Here is a 19,259-nt window from a genome sequence, read left to right as displayed (position 1 = left end):
TCCATCATTGCTCCAACCAGGGCCGGTGATACCACTAGGCAAACTAGGCAGCCGTCTAGGGCACACTGCTGCCTAGGGTGTCAGGCCACTGGTGTTCCTACTCTATAATCTCTGCCGCGTGCAACTAAGTCTCAGCATCAGCAGGCAGCCGCCGCTCCATTCGCACATAGCGTCAGAGGCACAGCTGTGGTGGAGGAGGACTATGTCTGTGTCCCAACTCCCGAATGAATGAAAGCAAGCAGACATTCATTGATGGGCGCTGGTAGTCTGCATTTGATGGGTGCTGGTGAGGCTGCATTGATGGGTGCTGGTGAGGCTACATTTGATGGGCGCTGGTGGGGTACATTTGATGGGCACTTCATTAAAAAGGTGGGGGATACATGGGCAGGATAAAGGAGGTGGAGTTAGGGGTTGGTGCCAGGGGGGGGGGGCAGCAAAACGAGCTTTCGCCTAGGGTGTGAAAAATCCTTGCACCAGCCCTGCCTCCAACATGTCTAACCAGCTAAAGTCAGTGTAGATGAAGAGAACCTGTCTGATGCTGGGTGAAGGGAAGATCATGCTATACACAAGGGAAGCCCAACTCTACAACCAAGCTGCCGGCAGATGTGGAGGGAGACAGATAACATGGACCTGGAATCCCCCGCCTATGGGAGACCAGGCGTATCTGGGAACACAACCCATTTGTATCTCACGAGGTCTTCCATGGGCGTTACATCAATGATATTTTCATCATCTGGGATGGCCCTCTCCATTCCGTACAGGGATTCGTATCATATTGCAACGCAAACACCTTTGGCCTCTCTGTCACTTCAGAGATAAACACCAACTCTCTGTTTTTTGGACTTGTCACAGCCAAAAGCTATACTAAGCCTACATCAGGAAATTCTTTCTTACATTTCACCAGCTGTCACCACCCTAGATGGGTTATATAAGTCCCTAAATGCCAATTTTGTCATTTATGGCATAATTGCACCAGGCTAGAGGACTACAATATACAAAGTGTCCCCCTTAAGCAGTTGTACTGCCGCAACATGGCTTGGCTGCGTGAATTGCCGCCATGTTACGTCGCTTCCTTTTTTGGCCCCCGGAGCCGATGCGATCAGTCTCTTCTCCCCTCAGAGAACAGGGATCTCTGTGAACACAGATAAACACAGATCCTTGTTCTCGCGTGTCATGAGCAATTGCGGGAGCCCGGCATTCATCGAGAACACTGGGCTCCCACGATTGTGTTTTGTGGTATTGAAAGTGGAATGATGAATAATCACTGGGATGAAAAACCTGATGTAAGAAATGGATAGGAAATCCTTATATGAATGCCAGTGAGTTGTCTTCATCCTTAAAGTGCTTCCTGGAGCTAATCTTCTCCCACCAGATACAAGCAAAAGTACAGCTCCAGACTTCTCTTCTAGTAAAGTATACAGCTGGCCCGTGGAGAGCACTGGAAGCCGTGTATACCTCCATCTCAGCACAGACGCCTCCTCCTAAGACGTTCCATGCAGGCGGTAGGTCACCTTTCTGCTACCTCCAGATACACCCTCTAGTAGAACAGCAAATATCCCTCAGGCCCCAAGATACAGACCAACTTCCAGGAGGAAAATCTGGATCCTGAACTCACATCTTCTCCAGGCAAAGTTTGGGGGGCGAAACACCCTTCCAGAAATTCACCCAAAATATTTATTTCCTTCCTCAAACTACATCACTGGCAGTAAACACTCTAGAGTGAAACACGTTTTCACAATTCACAATCCTGGTTCTTATTGCTCTCTCTACCGGAGAACACCAACAGGCAGAAGCAAACGATATCCTGAGCTTGGGGAGAACCAACAAACAAAAACATTCAGAGCTCATGCTGACTACAGTCTAGCTGCAACACTAAATCTAGACTAGAGATGCCCCGACTTATGGTAGGATCCCTACAATAGAAAATAATTTGTTGCCCGTGTTTTACAAAGTAACTTCTCATCAAACACTTTAGAAGAAGAAGTAGTAGAAGCCATTCCCCTGGGTTTCCATTCTTACCAATAAGGAAATCTGAAACTTTGGAGATTGTCTCCAATATGGATAGAGCAGATCTGTTGAGAGAAAGGGGCTCCAGAAATGATGATGCCTTTCAGGGAAATGTCCCTTTTGTTACCACCTACTCTCTACAGCATAAGAGCATAAAACATTTGGTGAACAATGGCATATTGTCAGCAATGATGCTGTGTTAAGAAATGTTTTACCTGTCAGGCCTAAAGTGATATTTAGGGGTATTTCTTCCCTAAAACATCAGTTGGCACCCAATGTGATTGATCCGCCAAAGATGAGTAGAGGTTTCTTTGACCAGCTAACGGGTTATTATAGGTGTGGAAAATGTAGGGTTTGTTCTCTTAACATATGTAACCAGAGGCGCACCACTACGTTTGCCTCTACAGTGAGTCGGAGGGACCACATCATTAAACCATGCATCACCTGTTCTACAACGGGTGTCGTCTACATGTTACAGTGCCCGTGTGGACTGCAATATGTGGGACATACCAAGCGCCCACTACAGGTGCGTTTGAATGAACACATCACAAATATATTGACAGGGTTCCCTAAGCATTCGGTGTCCAAACATCATTTGTTAAAACACAACAAAGATCCTTCAAAGACTTTTTTTTTGGGTATCGATAAATTCAAACCACATTGGCGAGGGAGCTAGTGAGAGAAATATCCAAGTTAGAAATGACTTGGATCCACCGTTTGAAGTTTTATGTTCCATATGGACTCAACATAGACACAGATGTGAACGCATTCATAGATAATTCGTAAAACTGTTACTGTATATGTATATGTATATTTATTTGATTTATTTGTAAACTCTGTCTGAGATATGGAGGTAGGCCTTTGTCTATAGGCAACAACAATGTCTGGGGAATGCCCAGGAATGCCTTTGTCTATAGGCCCCTGCTAGGACTTTGGTGGAGTATTTATATTATATTACATTTTTCGTATATTCATTTTTTTTGTATATACATATTTTTGTATATTCATTTTTAATGGCCACAGGTATGTGGAGTCTGTATCTTTTGTTATAACATTTTTTGTTATAACATTTTTTAGGGTCTTATATGGGCTGCTCGGAGTGGGATAGTTTTTGATGGATAAGGGGGGAGGGAAGGGGTAGGAATTATGGGGGACTTTTTGAAGTATATTGATTGATATGAATTTTGGATTTTTTGCAAATATTTTTACATTATTCCTAGTAATAGCACGATCACAACAGCATTTATTTATATATATATATATATATATATATATATATATATATATATATATATATATATATATATATATTCATTCCTTTATGGAATATATAATATATATTTATATACAATTCTTCATAGAATATGTAATGCTTTAAGATATTGATAATTGAAAAATGAATTCAAGATTTCATCACTACTAGTATTAATTTATCTGTAGTTATTTATTTATTTTCTTTTTTTCTTTTTTATTTATAGGAGGCAAGAGTATAAAAACATATATGTATTCAGGTATATTAAATTAGTGGTTAAAATGATGAGCACATTTTTTATATGTTCACGGGGAATGGTATAATATGAAATATAAATATAGTAATAGGAAGTTTTTTTCAGCTATTACAATTATTGGTATAGATTAACACAGGTTTTGGGGATTTAAGTTTTTTTTTAATATTGTATTATCCTCCAGGTCCTTTTTAAATTGTAGTTTAAATTTTTAGTATTTGTTTATTAGTATAAGGGAGAACCCGTCCGTTACAGGATGTCCTGGTTTGCCCTTATAGTATGCTATGGAAGATAGTGACTTTGCCCATATCTAAGATGGTGTCTTTGGCCGGACCTCTACGTCTCAGAACGAGGTCTAGCTCTATTTAATGGTTGTGCGTTGCGGCGTGCCCGTTCCCCATTGAAAACGTCACGTCTGCTGAAACGCGTCTGGGAGGGCACGCTGTAACGTCACTATGCTGTACGAGAGGAGGACGTGCTCCTGATTTGTTGGCCGGCTTGTATTTACGCAATCACATTTTTTTTTTCTTATGTAAGTGCATCTTCGTTTATAATTAAAGGAGTATTAATGATTTTACACTATGGGAAGCTTCTCTCTCTTTTTCTGAGCATATTCATTGTGCGTGAATGGGAGTGCGGAGCATCGTAAAGATCTACAATATATGAAGTGTCGCCCCTGAATTGCAAGACATCTGGTGTAGGCGAGAGGTTGCGATTGGGTTTACCATAATGCTCCTTACGCTTTACCATCTGGTAAGTGCATTCTTTTGTCGGTGGCTGGGCACATTAGTGTTAGATGTGTGGAATCACTGCGGTGTGTCCGTTTTTTGAAGCTAAGTGATTTGCTTTCAACACAAAGATCCCCTTGCCATGGACTTTTATTAACTTTATTAATTTAATTTAAGTCAGAGACTTATAATGTATGTAGTGCTGTTTTATTATAAGCTACTTTTTGGCGCAGCTCTTTCTTGTACTTCCATTGATTGTGTGCGTATCCCACAGTTCAGCAGCAGCCTTGTGATCTTCAATTTTTATTTATTTATTTTTATTAATATTCATTTTGTTTTTGATTTTGTATTTTTATTTTTTATTATTATCTTTAGGTCTTGGCATAGTTTTATCCCCCTTGTTTTAAGGACACATAAGGCTCAGTTCATAAAGCTTAGAGACCAGAATAAGGACAGTTCATTTAACAAAAGTGACAGTTATTTCAGTCCAAGAAATAAAATGACACTTGGCTAAAATAAAGATCCTCATCCTTGTCTTACATCTTTGTGAATTGGGCCCATAATATGTGATATATCAACCAGGTAATATATAGAAAAATCGAAACATCAATCGAATAGTAAGTATACATCATCACATAAGGGAAATAAGGAAGTCAACTCACCCAAAATTATAAAAATTCAAAAAGAGGTAGCTTTCAAAAATAACAAGAGAACGGACCCCTATAATTTTGGGTGAGTTCACTTCCTTCTTTCCCTTATGTGATGATGTATACTTACTATTCGATTGATGTTTCGATTTTTCTATATATTACCTGGTTGATTGTTAATGGTCTTTATATTGTTTATTACAATTTATATCGATATCCTCCTGAAGAAGCGGGTGTTCCGCGAAACTAGTAGAGGAGACCCTGTACACCACTAGAACTGAACTCTTTTTGAGTATCTGTAAACAACAATTACATTGGGGTGTACAAAGATTTTAATAATGATGTTTTGTGTATTGTTTGTTCTTTTATGTATTTATTAAATATTAGTAAACTTTAATAATTATTATTTTTCTCTTTTTTGAATTGAAAGTACCGGTATAGTCCAAACAACATTTTTTGGTTTGGGTTGGTCCCAGGAGGTGTGAACGGCTGCCCCAATACCCCCCCCCCCCCCCCCCACCAAATCCCTCGATATTATAATATAAAGTTCTGAGCTCTGCAAGAATCAAACAGTATCGCTTTCATTACAGTTACTTACCTGGGAGTCTCAGGTGTATTTTCTTCTCAATAGGATTTTTCATGTCCTTGTGCTTCACCCTGCAGGAATAAACTTTCCCATAATTCTGAGCTGTAGGAGTTATAGTCAGAGAACAGGAGAGAACGTCTCCCCCGCCGCCTCGGGTCACTCTCTGCTGTCCTTTCCCCAGATCTCTTCCACTCTCTGACCAGGTGACCTCAGGGGTGTCTCCGGGATCACAGCCGGTCAGATCACAGTGCAGAGTCAGAGATCTTCCATAGTCTGGATTCCTGGGATCACTGGAGATCTCACTGAGCACTGGGAACCCTACAGAGGAAGAACATGAAATAGTCACATCAGTCTCTGTACAGAGGAGCTTACACTCTAATGTCCCCTCCCCCCACAGTTACATCAGTCTCTGTACATAGGAGCTTACACTCTAATGTCCCCTCCCCCCACAGTCACATCAGTCTCTGTACAGAGGAGCTTACACTTTAATGTCCCCCCCCCCACAGTCACATCAGTCTCTGTACAGAGGAGCTTACACTCTAATGTCCCCTCCCCCCACAGTCACATCAGTCTCTGTACAGAGGAGCTTACACTCTAATGTCCCCTATCCTCCACAGTCACATCAGTCTCTGTACAGAGGAGCTTACACTCTAATGTCCCCTCCCCCCACAGTCACATCAGTCTCTGTACAGAGGAGCTTACACTTTAATGTCCCCCCCCCCACAGTCACATCAGTCTCTGTACAGAGGAGCTTACACTCTAATGTCCCCTCCCCCCACAGTCACATCAGTCTCTGTACAGAGGAGCTTACACTCTAATGTCCCCTATCCTCCACAGTCACATCAGTCTCTAGTTGTTTTCCCAAGACAAACCATTCCATCAGAATCGGCGGCCCATCAGATTCGTTAAAGGAAGTGACGTTCCATCAGAACACCTCAACGCCCATCTTGGTACCCCCCCCCCCCCCCCCGCCCTCGGGCACAGTAAGCCCGCAGTCAGAAGGCGGTAGTGGACATCTTGTTACACCCAGCTCATATGACTGCAGGCTTACTGCGGCCGGATGCAGGGTGTACCAAGATGGGGGTTGAGGTATTCCTTTACCGAATCTGACGGGTCGCCAATTCTGACAGAACTATTTGTCTTGGGAAAACATAGCGGCTGCGGCTACATTGATATGAAGTTTGTGGTTGATGTCACTCCATGTTAGTACAATGCTGCACCTCCTTCCATACCTTTAGACCAACATTGGTTGCTGGTTATTACCGAGTCCTGGGCATATACACCACTTACTGCAACCAGCTCTGGCGCCTCTTCCAAATTAAAGAGACTTAAAGCTGTACTGACCCGGGATATACTTCCCCCATCTGCCCTCCTCTTATCCCAGCTATTCCCCTCTTGGTGGCTCTGCCATCATTATTTATCCAATCACATTATAGGACCAGTGACTACATTTCCAACCACCACTGCACACATTTCTTAAGCCCAGACTCACCACCTGAAGCCCCTCCAGTGTCATATAAAGGCTGATTGTATGAAATGATTGTAAAGGGTGGAAGTCTCCATGTCTGTAGCTGGATTATTGTATATGGATAAAGCAATATGGCGGTTCTCTTCTAGATCAGATCCCCTCCCAGCCCGCCCGTCATCCTGGTACATTGGGGGGAATTGTTGATTGGTCGGTATATCTCAGCACTATCAGCGTTGTGTAGTGATGGTGACATCCCACCCATAGATGGAAAGCTCTCTTTGTACATCCCGTCCTCTTGTACTGTCTGTGTGATCATATGACCTTTCTGGCCTCACCTTCACAGGACATCACCCATCACTGTCCATATATATATATACAGCTGTGCTCATAAGTTTACATACCCGGGGGCAGAATTTATGATTGCTTTGTCATTTCTCAGAGAATATGAATGATAACACAAAATCTTTCCTCTCACTCATGGTCAGTAATTGGCTGAAGCCATTATTATCAATCAGCTGTGTTTACTCTTTTTATATCATAATGGCAAAATAAACTACCCAAATGACCCCGATCAAAAGTATTACATACCCCAGTTTTTAATAGCGTGTATTGCCCCCTTGGAGTCTTCTGTGGTATTTGTGGACGAGGCTCTTTATCTTCTCAGATGGTTCCTCTTGGTAAAAGTCCTCCAGTTCCTGGAAATTCTTGGCTTGTCTTCCATGAACGGCACGTCTGAGATCCCCCCAGAGGGGTCCAATGATATTGAGGTCAGGAGACTGAGATGACCAATCCAGAACCTTCACTTTATTCTGCTGTAGCTGGGGCCATCTTTTACACAGGGAAAAAGGGAAGCTGCCCTGGGCCCTGACATCACTGTGGGGCCCAAAGCAGCTGTGGATGGAGGGGGTACAGAGGTGAGGTGTGGATGGAGGGGGGTACAGAGGTGAGGTGTGGATGGAGGGGGGTACAGAGGTGAGCTGTGGATGGAGGGGGGTACAGAGGTGAGGTGTGGATGGAGGGGGGTACAGAGGTGAGGTGTGGATGGAGGGGGGTACAGAGGTGAGGTGTGGATGGAGGGGGGTACAGAGGTGAGCTGTGGATGGAGGGGGGTACAGAGGTGAGGTGTGGATGGAGGGGGGTACAGAGGTGAGGTGTGGATGGAGGGGGGTACAGAGGTGAGCTGTGGATGGAGGGGGGTACAGAGGTGAGGTGTGGATGGAGGGGGGTACAGAGGTGAGGTGTGGATGGAGGGGGGTGCAGAGGTGAGCTGTGTATGGAGGGGGGTACAGAGGTGAGGTGTGGATGGAGGGGGGTACAGAGGTGAGGTGTGGATGGAGGGGGGTGCAGAGGTGAGCTGTGGATGGAGGGGGGTACAGAGGTGAGGTGTGGATGGAGGGGGGTACAGAGGTGAGCTGTGGATGGAGGGGGGTACAGAGATGAGCTGTGGGTGGAGGGGATACAGAGGTGAGGTGTAGATGGAAGGGGTACAGAGATGAGCTGTGGGTGGAGGGGATACAGAGGTGAGGTGTAGATGGAAGGGGTACAGAGATGAGCTGTGGGTGGAGGGGATACAGAGGTGAGGTGTGGATGGAGGGAGTACAGAGGTGAGCTGTGGGTGGAGGGGGGTACAGAGGTGAGGTGTGGGTGGAGGGGGGTACAGAGGTGAGGTGTGGATGGAGGGAGTACAGAGGTGAGCTGTGGGTGGAGGGGGGTACAGAGGTGAGGTGTGGGTGGAGGGGGGTACAGAGGTGAGGTGTAGATGGAAGGGGTACAGAGATGAGCTGTGGGTGGAGGGGATACAGAGGTGAGGTGTGGGTGGAGGGGGGTACAGAGGTGAGGTGTGGATGGAGGGAGTACAGAGGTGAGCTGTGGGTGGAGGGGGGTACAGAGGTGAGCTGTGAGTGGAGGGGGTACAGTGGTGAGGTGTGGATGGGGTGGTACAGAGGTGAGCTGTGAGTGGAGGAGGTACAGAGGTGAACTGTGGATGGAGGGGGGTACAGAGGTGAGCTCTGGGTGGAGGGGCACAGAGGTGAGGTGTGGATGGAGGGGGGTACAGAGGTGAGCTGTGGATGGAGGGGGTACAGAGGTGAGCTGTGGATGGAGGGGGGGATACAGAGGTGAGCTGTGGATGGAGGGGGGGTACAGAGGTGAGGTGTGGGTGGGTGGAGGGGGGATACAGAGGTGAGCTGTGGGTGGAGTGTGCTGAGGTGACCAATAGATGGTTGGGGGAGGGGAAATATGCAAGTACTGCCCCTTGTGCTGATTTTTTTCTGTGCCCTGTATGATACAGACACCTCACAGTACACACACCCAATCCCTTTGTGTTATCCTGGACTCCCGTATTCCCCCCCCCAGCATCATCTTGAAAGCCCCCATCTCCCCCCCCCCCCCTCCATCATCCTGGACTTCCCCATCTCTGCCCCCATCAGCCTGAACTCCTCTACCCCCCCTCCCCCAATCATTATTATCAAGCATTTATATGGCGCTGTCAGTTTGTGCAGCTCTTAACAAACATGAGGGCAGACAGTACAGCTACATTACAATTCAATACATACGTTTATGTGCGTTTTTGTTTTTTTTGTAATGTTGGGGGGGGGGGGGGGGGGCAGAAGAAAATGTTTGCCTGGCGTCCAATCAATATTAAAGAAGGCTCTGGCTGTAGCCAATGACAGGTCGGGTTGGTTTTGTGTTTTGGATCATTGTCATGTTGGAAGGTCCAAGTCCATCCCATGCGCAGCTTCCTGGCTGATGAATGAAATGTTCCTCCAGTATTTTCTGATATCATTCTGCATTCATCTTGCCATCGATTTTGACCAAATCTCCTGTGCCTTTGTATCTCACACATCCCCAAAACATCAGCGACCCACCGCCGTGTTTCACAGTAGGGATGGTGCACCTTTCATCATAGGCCTTGTTGACTCCTCTCCAAATGTAGTGTTTATGGTTGTGGCCAAAAAGATCAGTTTTGGTCTCATCTCTCCAAATGACTTTGTGTTGGAAGGTTGGAGTCTTGTCTCGGTGCCGTTTGGCGTATTGTAAGCGGATACTTTGTGACATTTGTGTAGTAATGGCTTCTTCTGGAGACTCGGCCATGCCGCCCATCTTTCTTCAAGTGCCTCCTTATTGTGCGTCTAGAAACCTCCACACCACATGTTTTCAGGGAGTCCTGTATTTCACCTGAAGGTATTTGTGGGGTTTTCTTTGTATCCCGAAAAATTTTCCTGGCAGTTGTGGCTGAAATTTTAGTTCTAACTACTTAGTGGTCTAACTTTAGTTCTTTAGTGCTAAAGCCAACAGCAATGGGGTTAATGGCGCTGCCCGTGTCCCAACGAGTGATCTGTCAAGTCACTCTTTAATGGACTACTTATAACTTTAAGAACATTGTATACACATAGAGGTTCACTTAGGAACAATTCTGGATGTTATAATACGTTTTCTGATTAATACCAAGTTGTATTAAACATTATCACTGGTTACACACTATTTTCACTTTATTTTAATTATTCGTTTCACTATTTGGTGGTAATTAGACCCCCATTGCGGGCATATCCTCTTGCGGCTAGGCTGAGAGGTTTGTCCGCATACAGGTGGATCCTTTACATTTATTGACCCTTATAGGGAGGGTATAGGTGCTTTATCACACCACTGTGATCCAACCACTCTTAGCCCCTGTACACGCGGTCGGAGAAACCGTCGGAATGCGTCTTATCAGACCGTGTTGTCGGATAATCCGACTGTGTGTGGTCTGCATCGGACTGATTCCGTCCGAATCTCCGTCGGACCCAATTTTCCAACATGTTGGAAATATTTTCCGACCAACTGGTTCGATCGGACATACTCCGATCATGTGTAGAGAATTTTGATCGGCCACGCATGCTCAGATCAAATTCCTACATCAAAGCTATTGGCTACTAACCTGAACGTAGTCCCGTCGTAACGAAATTACGTCATCACGTTCTGAATGATCGCATTTTTCGACAACTTAGTCCGACCGTGTGTATGCAACAGTTTCGGACAAGATCCGACGGGCAAAATCTGACGGACAAGATCCGACGGGCAAAATCCGACGGATTTGGTTGTGGAAATCTCCGACCGTGTGTACATGGGCTTGGAGTTTCCTTAGCCATTAAAGAGTGACTTGACAGATCACTGGTTGGGACACAGGTAGCGCCATTAACCCCATTTCTGTGAACTTTATTTTCTATGAGCTCTTATATGGGTGCTTTTTAGGGGAAGCTGCAACCTTTACATTTATCCTAAGCACAGTACCTTTTTACTCTTATCTATGAAATTTTAGTTGGTCTACCTGACTGTGGTTTGGTTTCAACAGAACTCCTCATTTTCCACTTCTTGATTAGAGTTTGAACACTGCTGATTGGCATTCTCAATTCCTTGGATATCTTTTTATATCCCTTTCCTGTTTTATACAGTTCAACTACCTTTTCCCGCAGATCCTTTGACAATTCTTTTACTTTCCCCCATGACTCAGAGAGGTCAGTGCAGCACCGGATGGAAGATGGAAGGGTCTGTCAGGAGTCCAGAAACTCGTTGACCTTTTATACACACTAATTACAAACAGATCACAGGTGAGGACGGGGGCCTTTAATAGCCATCCAAACCCCTTTGTGTCACCTTGTGTGCTTGTTATCAGGCCAACATCACCGGGGTATGTAAACTTTTGATCAGGGGCATTTGGGGAGTTTCTGTTGCCATTGTGATTTAAAAAGAGTAAACACAGATGATTGATAATAAATGGCTTCAGCCAAACACTGACCATGAGTGAGAGAAAAGACTTTGTGTTATCATTTATATTCTCTGAAAGATGGCAGAGAAATCATAAATTCTGCCCCCGGGGTATGTAAACTTATGAGCACAGCTGTATCATCCATCTACTGAAACTATTACCATCCGCTAGAAGGAGAATGAAGATCTCATTACCTTTCAGGTGTAGCGGATATTCTTTTGTAAAAGTCTTTCCACTATGAGTGATCTCCAGGCGGATGGGAACTCCGTTTTCTTCAGATGTCGGGGTGAATGTCAGCTCTGTGGTTCCGGAGAAGATTTCGGATTGTGGGTCTTTCTGGAAGTTTTCTGTCCAATCACAGCGATTACATTTGGTTAATCCCCGATACCACTGAATGGTGGGATCTCCAGGATACATATCACTGATTGCACAGGATAATATCACCTTCTTCCCAGGCTCAGGCTGTGCGGGGTCACATCGTATGTCACCCAGAGTGGGCGGAGAGACTGCAATATAGAGGAAGCCCAGTGTTATACGTCATGACATCATCAGGAACATCTCATGCAAGACATATGGAAGAATCAGGACAATGGAGAAGACATTGAGGTTCATGTAATACTAGAGTACCGCTAATAAATCCCCCTCTGTATAATATCGGGATATTGGAAGGACACATTGCCCAGACTGCACTGTCCTCTCATTGTGGTGGGAACTTCCTGACGATTACATCCAATCCCCCTGAAGAAGTAAATGTCTCCACCTCATGGCATATAGTCTGGGAAAGGTGACATCACATTATATGGAGAGATTTGTCCCACTTACATATTTCTGGTGTCCAGATGACGGGTTTTGGTCTCGATAGACTGAGATGCTCAACCTGACATCGGAATTTCTTCCCCAGATCCTTCATTGTTGGGGTGAGACTGGAAGCGCTGGTCACATGATACAGTCCATCATAATCCTGGAGGGGGGTAGTGGTGTGTGATGGTATTATGATGTCATCTTCCCTGTACCATGTGACTTGTATGTCTGGCGGGTAGAATGAATGAATCCTACAGGAGAGATCCAACTTCTCACCGACACGAACAACTTCTGAATCCCGACCCTTCACTATGGAGTCCAATACCGGAGCCGCTAAAAAAACACAAAAGAGACGTGAGGCCGGAAAAATCATCATTGTTTTATATACATTTTACATATAAGAATATTACCATGAAATAGACATATAATAAGAGCTGCCAGATAGATGCAGGAATAGTACTGCTCAGGGGCTCAGAATATGGACAATCCATGGAGAAGAGGATCTCAAAAGTGCTGAGAGACCAAAGAGTTACATAGTTACATGGGTTGAAAAAAAAGACACAAGTCCATCCAGTTTAACCACAAAAAAATTAAATAATAATAAAAATATCATACAATCCCATATACACAATTCTATACCCACAGTGGATCCAGAGGAAGGTGAAAACCCAGCAGAGCCATGATCCAATTTGCTAAAGCAGGGAAAAAATTCCTTCCTGATCCCCCGAGAGGATTTTCCCCGGATCAACTTTACCTATAAATGTTATATTCTGTACACTTAGGAAATAATCCCGACCCTTCTTATAGCAATTCACTGAGCCGACCAGAGCCACCTCTGCAGGGAGTCTATTCCACATTTTCACAGCTCTTACTGTGAAGAAACCTTTCCGTATTTGAAGATGAAATCTCTTTTCCTCTAGATGTAAAGAGTCCCCCTTGTCCTCTGTGATGACCGTAAAGAGAATAACTCAACACCAAGTTCACTATATGGACCCCTTATATATTATACATGGAGATCATATCCCCCCTTAATCTCCTCTTATCAAGAGAGAATAAATTCAGTTCCTCTAATCTCTCCTCATAGCTGAGCTCCTCCATGCCTCTTATCAGTTTGGTTGCCTTTCTCTGCACTTTCTCCAGTTCCCCGATATCCTTTCTGAGAACTGGAGCCCAAAACTGAACGGCATATTCCAGATGAGGTCTTACTAATGATTTGTACAGATGATATCTCTCTCTCTGGAGTACAGACCTCTCTTATACAGGAAAGGACTTTCCTCGCTTTGGAAACCGCAGCTTGGAATTGCATGTTATTATTGAGCTTATGATCTACCAAAACCCCCAGATCCTTCTCCACTATGGATCCCCCCAGATCCTTCTCCACTATGGATCCCCCCAGGTCCTTCTCCACTATGGATCCCCCAGATCCTTCTCCACTATGGATCCCCCGGATCCTTCTCCACTATGGATCCCCCCAGATCCTTCTCCACTATGGACTCCCCCCAGATCCTTCTGCACTATGGATCCCCCAGATCCTTCTCCACTATGAATTCCCCAGATCCTTCTCCACTATGGATCCCCCCAGATCCTTCTCCACTATGGATCCCCCCAGATCCTTCTCTGCTATGGATCCCCCCAGATCCTTCTCCACTATGGATTCCCCCAGGTCCTTCTCCACTATGGATCCCCCCAGATCCTTCTCCGCTATGGATCCCCCCCGATGCTTCTCCACTATGGATTCCCCCAGATCCTTCTCCACTATGGATCCTCCCAAATCCTTTTCCACTATGGACTCCCCCCAGATCCTTCTCCATTATGGATCCCCCCAGATCCTTCTCCACCATGGATTCCCCCAGATCCTTCTCCACTATGGATTCCCCCAGATCCTTCTCCACTATGGATCCCCAGATCCTTCTCCACTATGGATCCCCCAGATCCTTCTCCACTATGGATCCCCCAGATCCTTCTCCACTATGGATCCCCCAGATCCTTCTCCACTACGGATCCCCCCAGATCCTTCTCCACCATGGATCCTCCCAGATCCTTCTCCACTACGGATCCCCCCCAGATCCTTCTCCACCATGGATCCTCCCAGATCCTTCTCCACTATGGACTCCCCCCAGATCCTTCTCCACTATGGATCCCCCCAGATCCTTCTCCACTATGGATTCCCCCAGGTCCTTCTCTACCATGGATCCTCCCAGATCCTTCTCCACTATGGATCCCCCCAGATCCTTCTCCACCATGGATCCTCCCAGATCCTTCTCCACTATGGACTCCCCCCAGATCCTTCTCCACTATGGATTCCCCCAGGTCCTTCTCCACTATGGATCCCCCCAGATCCTTCTCCACTATGGATCCCCCAGATCCTTCTCCACTATGGATCCCCCAGGTCCTTCTCCACTATGGATCCCCCAGATCCTTCTCCACTATGGATTCCCCAGATCCTTCTCCACTACGGATCCCCCCCAGACCCTTCTCTACCATGGACTCCCCCCAGACCCTTCTCCACCATAAACTCCCCCCCGATCCTTCTCCACTATGGATCCCCCAGATCCTTCTCCACTATGGATCCCCCCAGATCCTTCTCCACTATGGATCCCCCCAGATCCTTCTCCACTACGGATCCCCCCCATACCCTTCTCCACCATGGACTCCCCCCAGACCCTTCTCCACCATGGACTCCCCCCAGACCCTTCTCCACTATGGATCCCCCCAGATCTTTCTCCACTATGGATCCCCTGGATCCTTCTCCAATATGGATCCCCCAAGATCCTTCTCCACTACGGATCCCCCCAGATCCTTCTCCACTATGGATTCCCCCAGATCCTTCTCCACCATGGACTCCCCCAGATCCTTCTCCACTATGGATTCCCCCAGATCCTTCTCCACCATGGACTCCCCCCAGACCCTTCTCCACCATGAACTCCCCCAGATTCTTCTCCACTATGGATCCCCCCAGATCCTTCTCCACTATGGATCCCCCGGATCCTTCTCCAATATGGATCCCCCAAGATCCTTCTCCACTATGGATCCCCCCAGATCCTTCTCCATTACGGATTCCCCCAGATCCTTCTCAACCATGCATCCCCCAGATCCTTCTCCACTATGGATTCACCAGATCCTTCTCCACCATGGACTCCCCCAGATCCTTCTCCACCACTGGTTCCCCCAGTTGTCCTCTCCTAGTATGTATGATGCATATTCTTAGCCCCCAAGTGCGGAACTTTCCATTTCTCAACATTAAACCTCACCTGCCACATAGTCGCCCCATTAGACAGAGCATTGAGGTCGGCTTGTAAATTGGAGACATCCTGTAAGGACGTTATTCCACTGCATAGCTCGGTGTCATCTGCAAAGACTGAAATTGTACTTTTGATCCCAGACCCAATATCATTTATAAAGATATTAAAACATAAGGGTCCCAGCACTGAACCTCGGGGTACACCACTGATAACCTCACACCATTCAGAGTAAGAATCATTAACCACGACTCTCTTAATTCTGTCTTTTAGACAGTTTTCTATCCATTTACAAAGTGATATTTCCAAACCTGTAGACTTTACCTTACACATGAGCCGTGTGTGGAGCTGTATCCAAGTTTTCTACGTCCACCGCCACCCCTCTGTCCAAGTATACCACGTCCACCGCCACCCCTCTGTCCAAGTATACCACGTCCACAGCCACCCCTCTATCAGAGTATACCACATCCACCACCACCCCTCTGTCCAAGCATACCATGTCCACAGCCACCCCTCTGTCCAAGTATACCACATCCACTGCCACCCCTCTATCCAAGTATACCACATCCAATGCCACCCCTCTGTCCAAGTATACCACATCCACTGCCACCCCTCTTTTCAAGTATACCACGTCCACCGCCACCCCTCTGTCCAAGTATACCACGTCCACCGCCACCCCTCTGTCCAAGTATACCACGTCCACCGCCACCCCTCTGTCCAAGTATACCACGTCCACAGCCACCCCTCTATCAAAGTATACCACATCCACCACCTCCCCTCTGTCCAAGCATACCATGTCCACAGCCACCCCTCTGTCCAAGTATACCATATCCACAGTCACCCCTCTGTCCAAGTATACCACATCCACTGCCACCCCTCTATCCAAGTATACCACATCCAATGCCACCCCTCTGTCCAAGTATACCACATCCACTGCCACCCCTCTATCCAAGTATACCACGTCCACCGCCACCCCTCTGTCCAAGTATACCACGTTCACAGCCACCCCTCTGTCCAAGATTTTACTTACCGCCTCATAAAAAGAAATCGGGTTTGTCTGACAGTTTCTGTCTTTCATGAATCCATGCTGTCTGTTACTTAAAATATTTTTTTCCTGCAAGAACTCGTCTGTTGGTCTTTTATTAACCCCTCCAGTATCTTCTCAAATATAGAAATTAAACTAACAGGTCTATAGTTACTTGGTAAAGACTTTGTTCCCTTTTTAAATATAGGCACCGCATTGGCCCTGTGCCAATCCAGTGGTACTATTCCTGTCATTAATGAGTCCCTAAATATTAGATACAATGGCTTTAAAATTACAGAGCTCAATTCTTTTAGGATCCGTGGGTGGATGCCATCAGGTCCAGGTGCTTTATCCACCTTTATTCTGTCCAAATATTGTCACTACCACCCCCATTATGGACATGAGCTCCCCCATGCTCCTTTGTATACACAGAGCTGAAGAAAGTATTTAATAAATTAGCCTTCTCTTTGTCCCCAGTCACCCACTCCAGATTATTTTGTAAAGGGCCGACATGCTCAGACCTGACCTTTTTACTATTAATATATTTGAAGAATTTTTTGAGGTTTGTCCCACCTTTTTTTTGCAATCTGTCTTTCGTTTAGAATTTTTGCGTCCTTGATTTCCTTTTTACATATTCTGTTATATTCTTTGTAACATTTAAATGGCACTAGTGTTCCTTCATTTTTATATTTTTTAAAAGCTCTTTTCTTATAGTTTATAGTTTTTTTAACTTTGGCCGTGAGCCACATCGGTTTTATTTTTAGCCTTTTAAACGTATTGCCCATGGGAATATACTTTGCCGTGAGATCACAGTCTTTTTGAAGAATTCCCATTTCTGTTCTGTGCCCATTGATGCCAATATTCTCTCCCAGTCTAAGTCCTGGAGAGCGGCCCTCATCTGCGGAAAATTTGCTCTCTTGAAATGAAGTGTTTTTATCTTTCCGTATGTGATTTTTGCTTACAGCGAATATCAAATGAAATCATGTTATGGTCACTGCTACCCAGATGTTCCTTTATCTGAACATTAGTAATACGTTCTGCATGGTTTGAGATTACCAGGTCCAGCAGAGCATCATTCCCAGTTGGGGCCTCAATAAACTGGACCATAAAATTGTCCTGTCTGGTTTATAAATGTTTGCCCTTTAACTGTCCCAGCAGTGCCATTACCCCAGTCCATTTCTGGGTAGTTAAAATCCCCAATTATTATCACTGTCTCAGCCCTTGCAGCCCTTTCTATCTGTGCAAGAAGCTGAGTCTCCACCTCCTCATTAACATTGGGTGGTCTATAACAAACTCCAATGATTAACTTTGAACTACACGCATCTGTATGCAGTTCCACCCATAATGCTTCGGACTCATCACACTCTCCATCCACCAGGTCCTCTTTCTCACTCGCTTTGAGATCACTTCTCACATACAGACAGACCCCTCCACCTTTCCTTTTTACTCTGTCTTTCTGAAAGAGTGCATAGCCAGGAATATTAATAGCCCAGTCATGTGAGGAAGGAAGCCAAGTTTCAGCAATACCGATTACATCATAGCTCTCCTCATGCACCAGAGCTTCCAACTCACCTATTTCTGGCATTGGTGAACAAACATTTTAATGTATTAATATATTTTGACCGGTCACATACTATCCTCTTGGGTGTTCCAAGATTACAACTAGAACTTGCTACTATACTTACCTTGGGTTTATGTGCTTTGGTTACCCTACCACTAATGCCCCTAATATTACCCTCTGGAATATGTTCCATGCTGACTATCTCTGGACCCTCCGCCCCCATCGCCTACTTTAAAAACCCCTCTAACTTTTTGGCCATCTTCATTCCCAGCTGATCTGCACCCTCCTCATTTAGGTGCAGTCTGTCCCTTCTATAGTACCGGTTATCAGAGAAGTCGGCCCAGTCCTCCAGGAACCCAAACCCCTCCTTACTACACCAGCTCTTGAGCCACTTATTTACTTCCCTAATCTCCCTCTGCCTTTCCGGTGTGGCTCGATGTACTGGTAGTATTCCTGAGAATATTACCTTGGAGGTCCTTTTCCTCAATTTATCTCCTAAGTCCCTAAAATCATTCTATAGGACACTCCATCTGCCTCTGATTTTGTCATTTGTGCCAACGTGCACCATGATAGCTGGGTCTTCCCCACCCCCTCCCAGTAATCTGTCCACCAGATCCGTGATGTGCCGAACCCGAGCGCCCGGCAGACAACATACAGTTCGGCACTTCAGGTTGTTGTTACAGATTGGCCTCTCTGTCCTCCTAAGAATTGAGTCCCCTGCCACCAGGATCTGTCTTTCCTTTCCCTTCGCTCCCCCCCCCCCCCCAATCTCACTGGAGGAGTTCTTCACCCGGCAGCTAGGAGAGTCCCTCAGCTCCAGCAGTGCTGGTCCCTGACTGGGATCACCAATGTCACTCAATGGAGCGTACTTATTGGGATGCTCCAGCCCTGGATTGGCCTCCCTGGCACTCCCCCCTCTTGTACTACTGTGCATAGTGAGCATACCACC

The 19,259-nt window shown here is 45.8% G+C and overlaps 1 protein-coding gene across 4 annotated transcripts in view; it reads right to left on the bottom strand.

Moving 5' to 3' along the window:
* Positions 1-19,259, bottom strand: part of LOC143929727 (hemicentin-1-like) — a 77,591-nt gene that overhangs the window by 12,332 nt on the left and 46,000 nt on the right. For all 4 annotated transcript variants that reach the window (XR_013262585.1, XR_013262586.1, XM_077453698.1 and 1 more), the window contains exons 7-9: positions 12,508-12,819; positions 11,880-12,191; positions 5,486-5,791 (exon numbers count right to left, since the gene is read on the bottom strand). Coding sequence is in view for 2 of the 4 variants with exons in the window: in XM_077453698.1 (XP_077309824.1) it covers positions 5,486-5,791; positions 11,880-12,191; positions 12,508-12,819 (930 nt within the window). In the remaining 2 variants the exon portion in view is untranslated. The remainder of the gene's footprint in view (positions 1-5,485; positions 5,792-11,879; positions 12,192-12,507; positions 12,820-19,259) is intronic.

This window comes from Lithobates pipiens, unplaced genomic scaffold (genome assembly GCF_037356315.1).
Source record: "Lithobates pipiens isolate NorthernLeopardFrog02 unplaced genomic scaffold, aLitPip1_a1.2 Scaffold_24, whole genome shotgun sequence".
Classification (NCBI taxonomy): domain Eukaryota; kingdom Metazoa; phylum Chordata; class Amphibia; order Anura; family Ranidae; genus Lithobates; species Lithobates pipiens.
The sequence above is the reverse complement of the archived record's forward strand: the minus strand, read 5'-3'. Positions and strand labels throughout refer to the sequence as shown.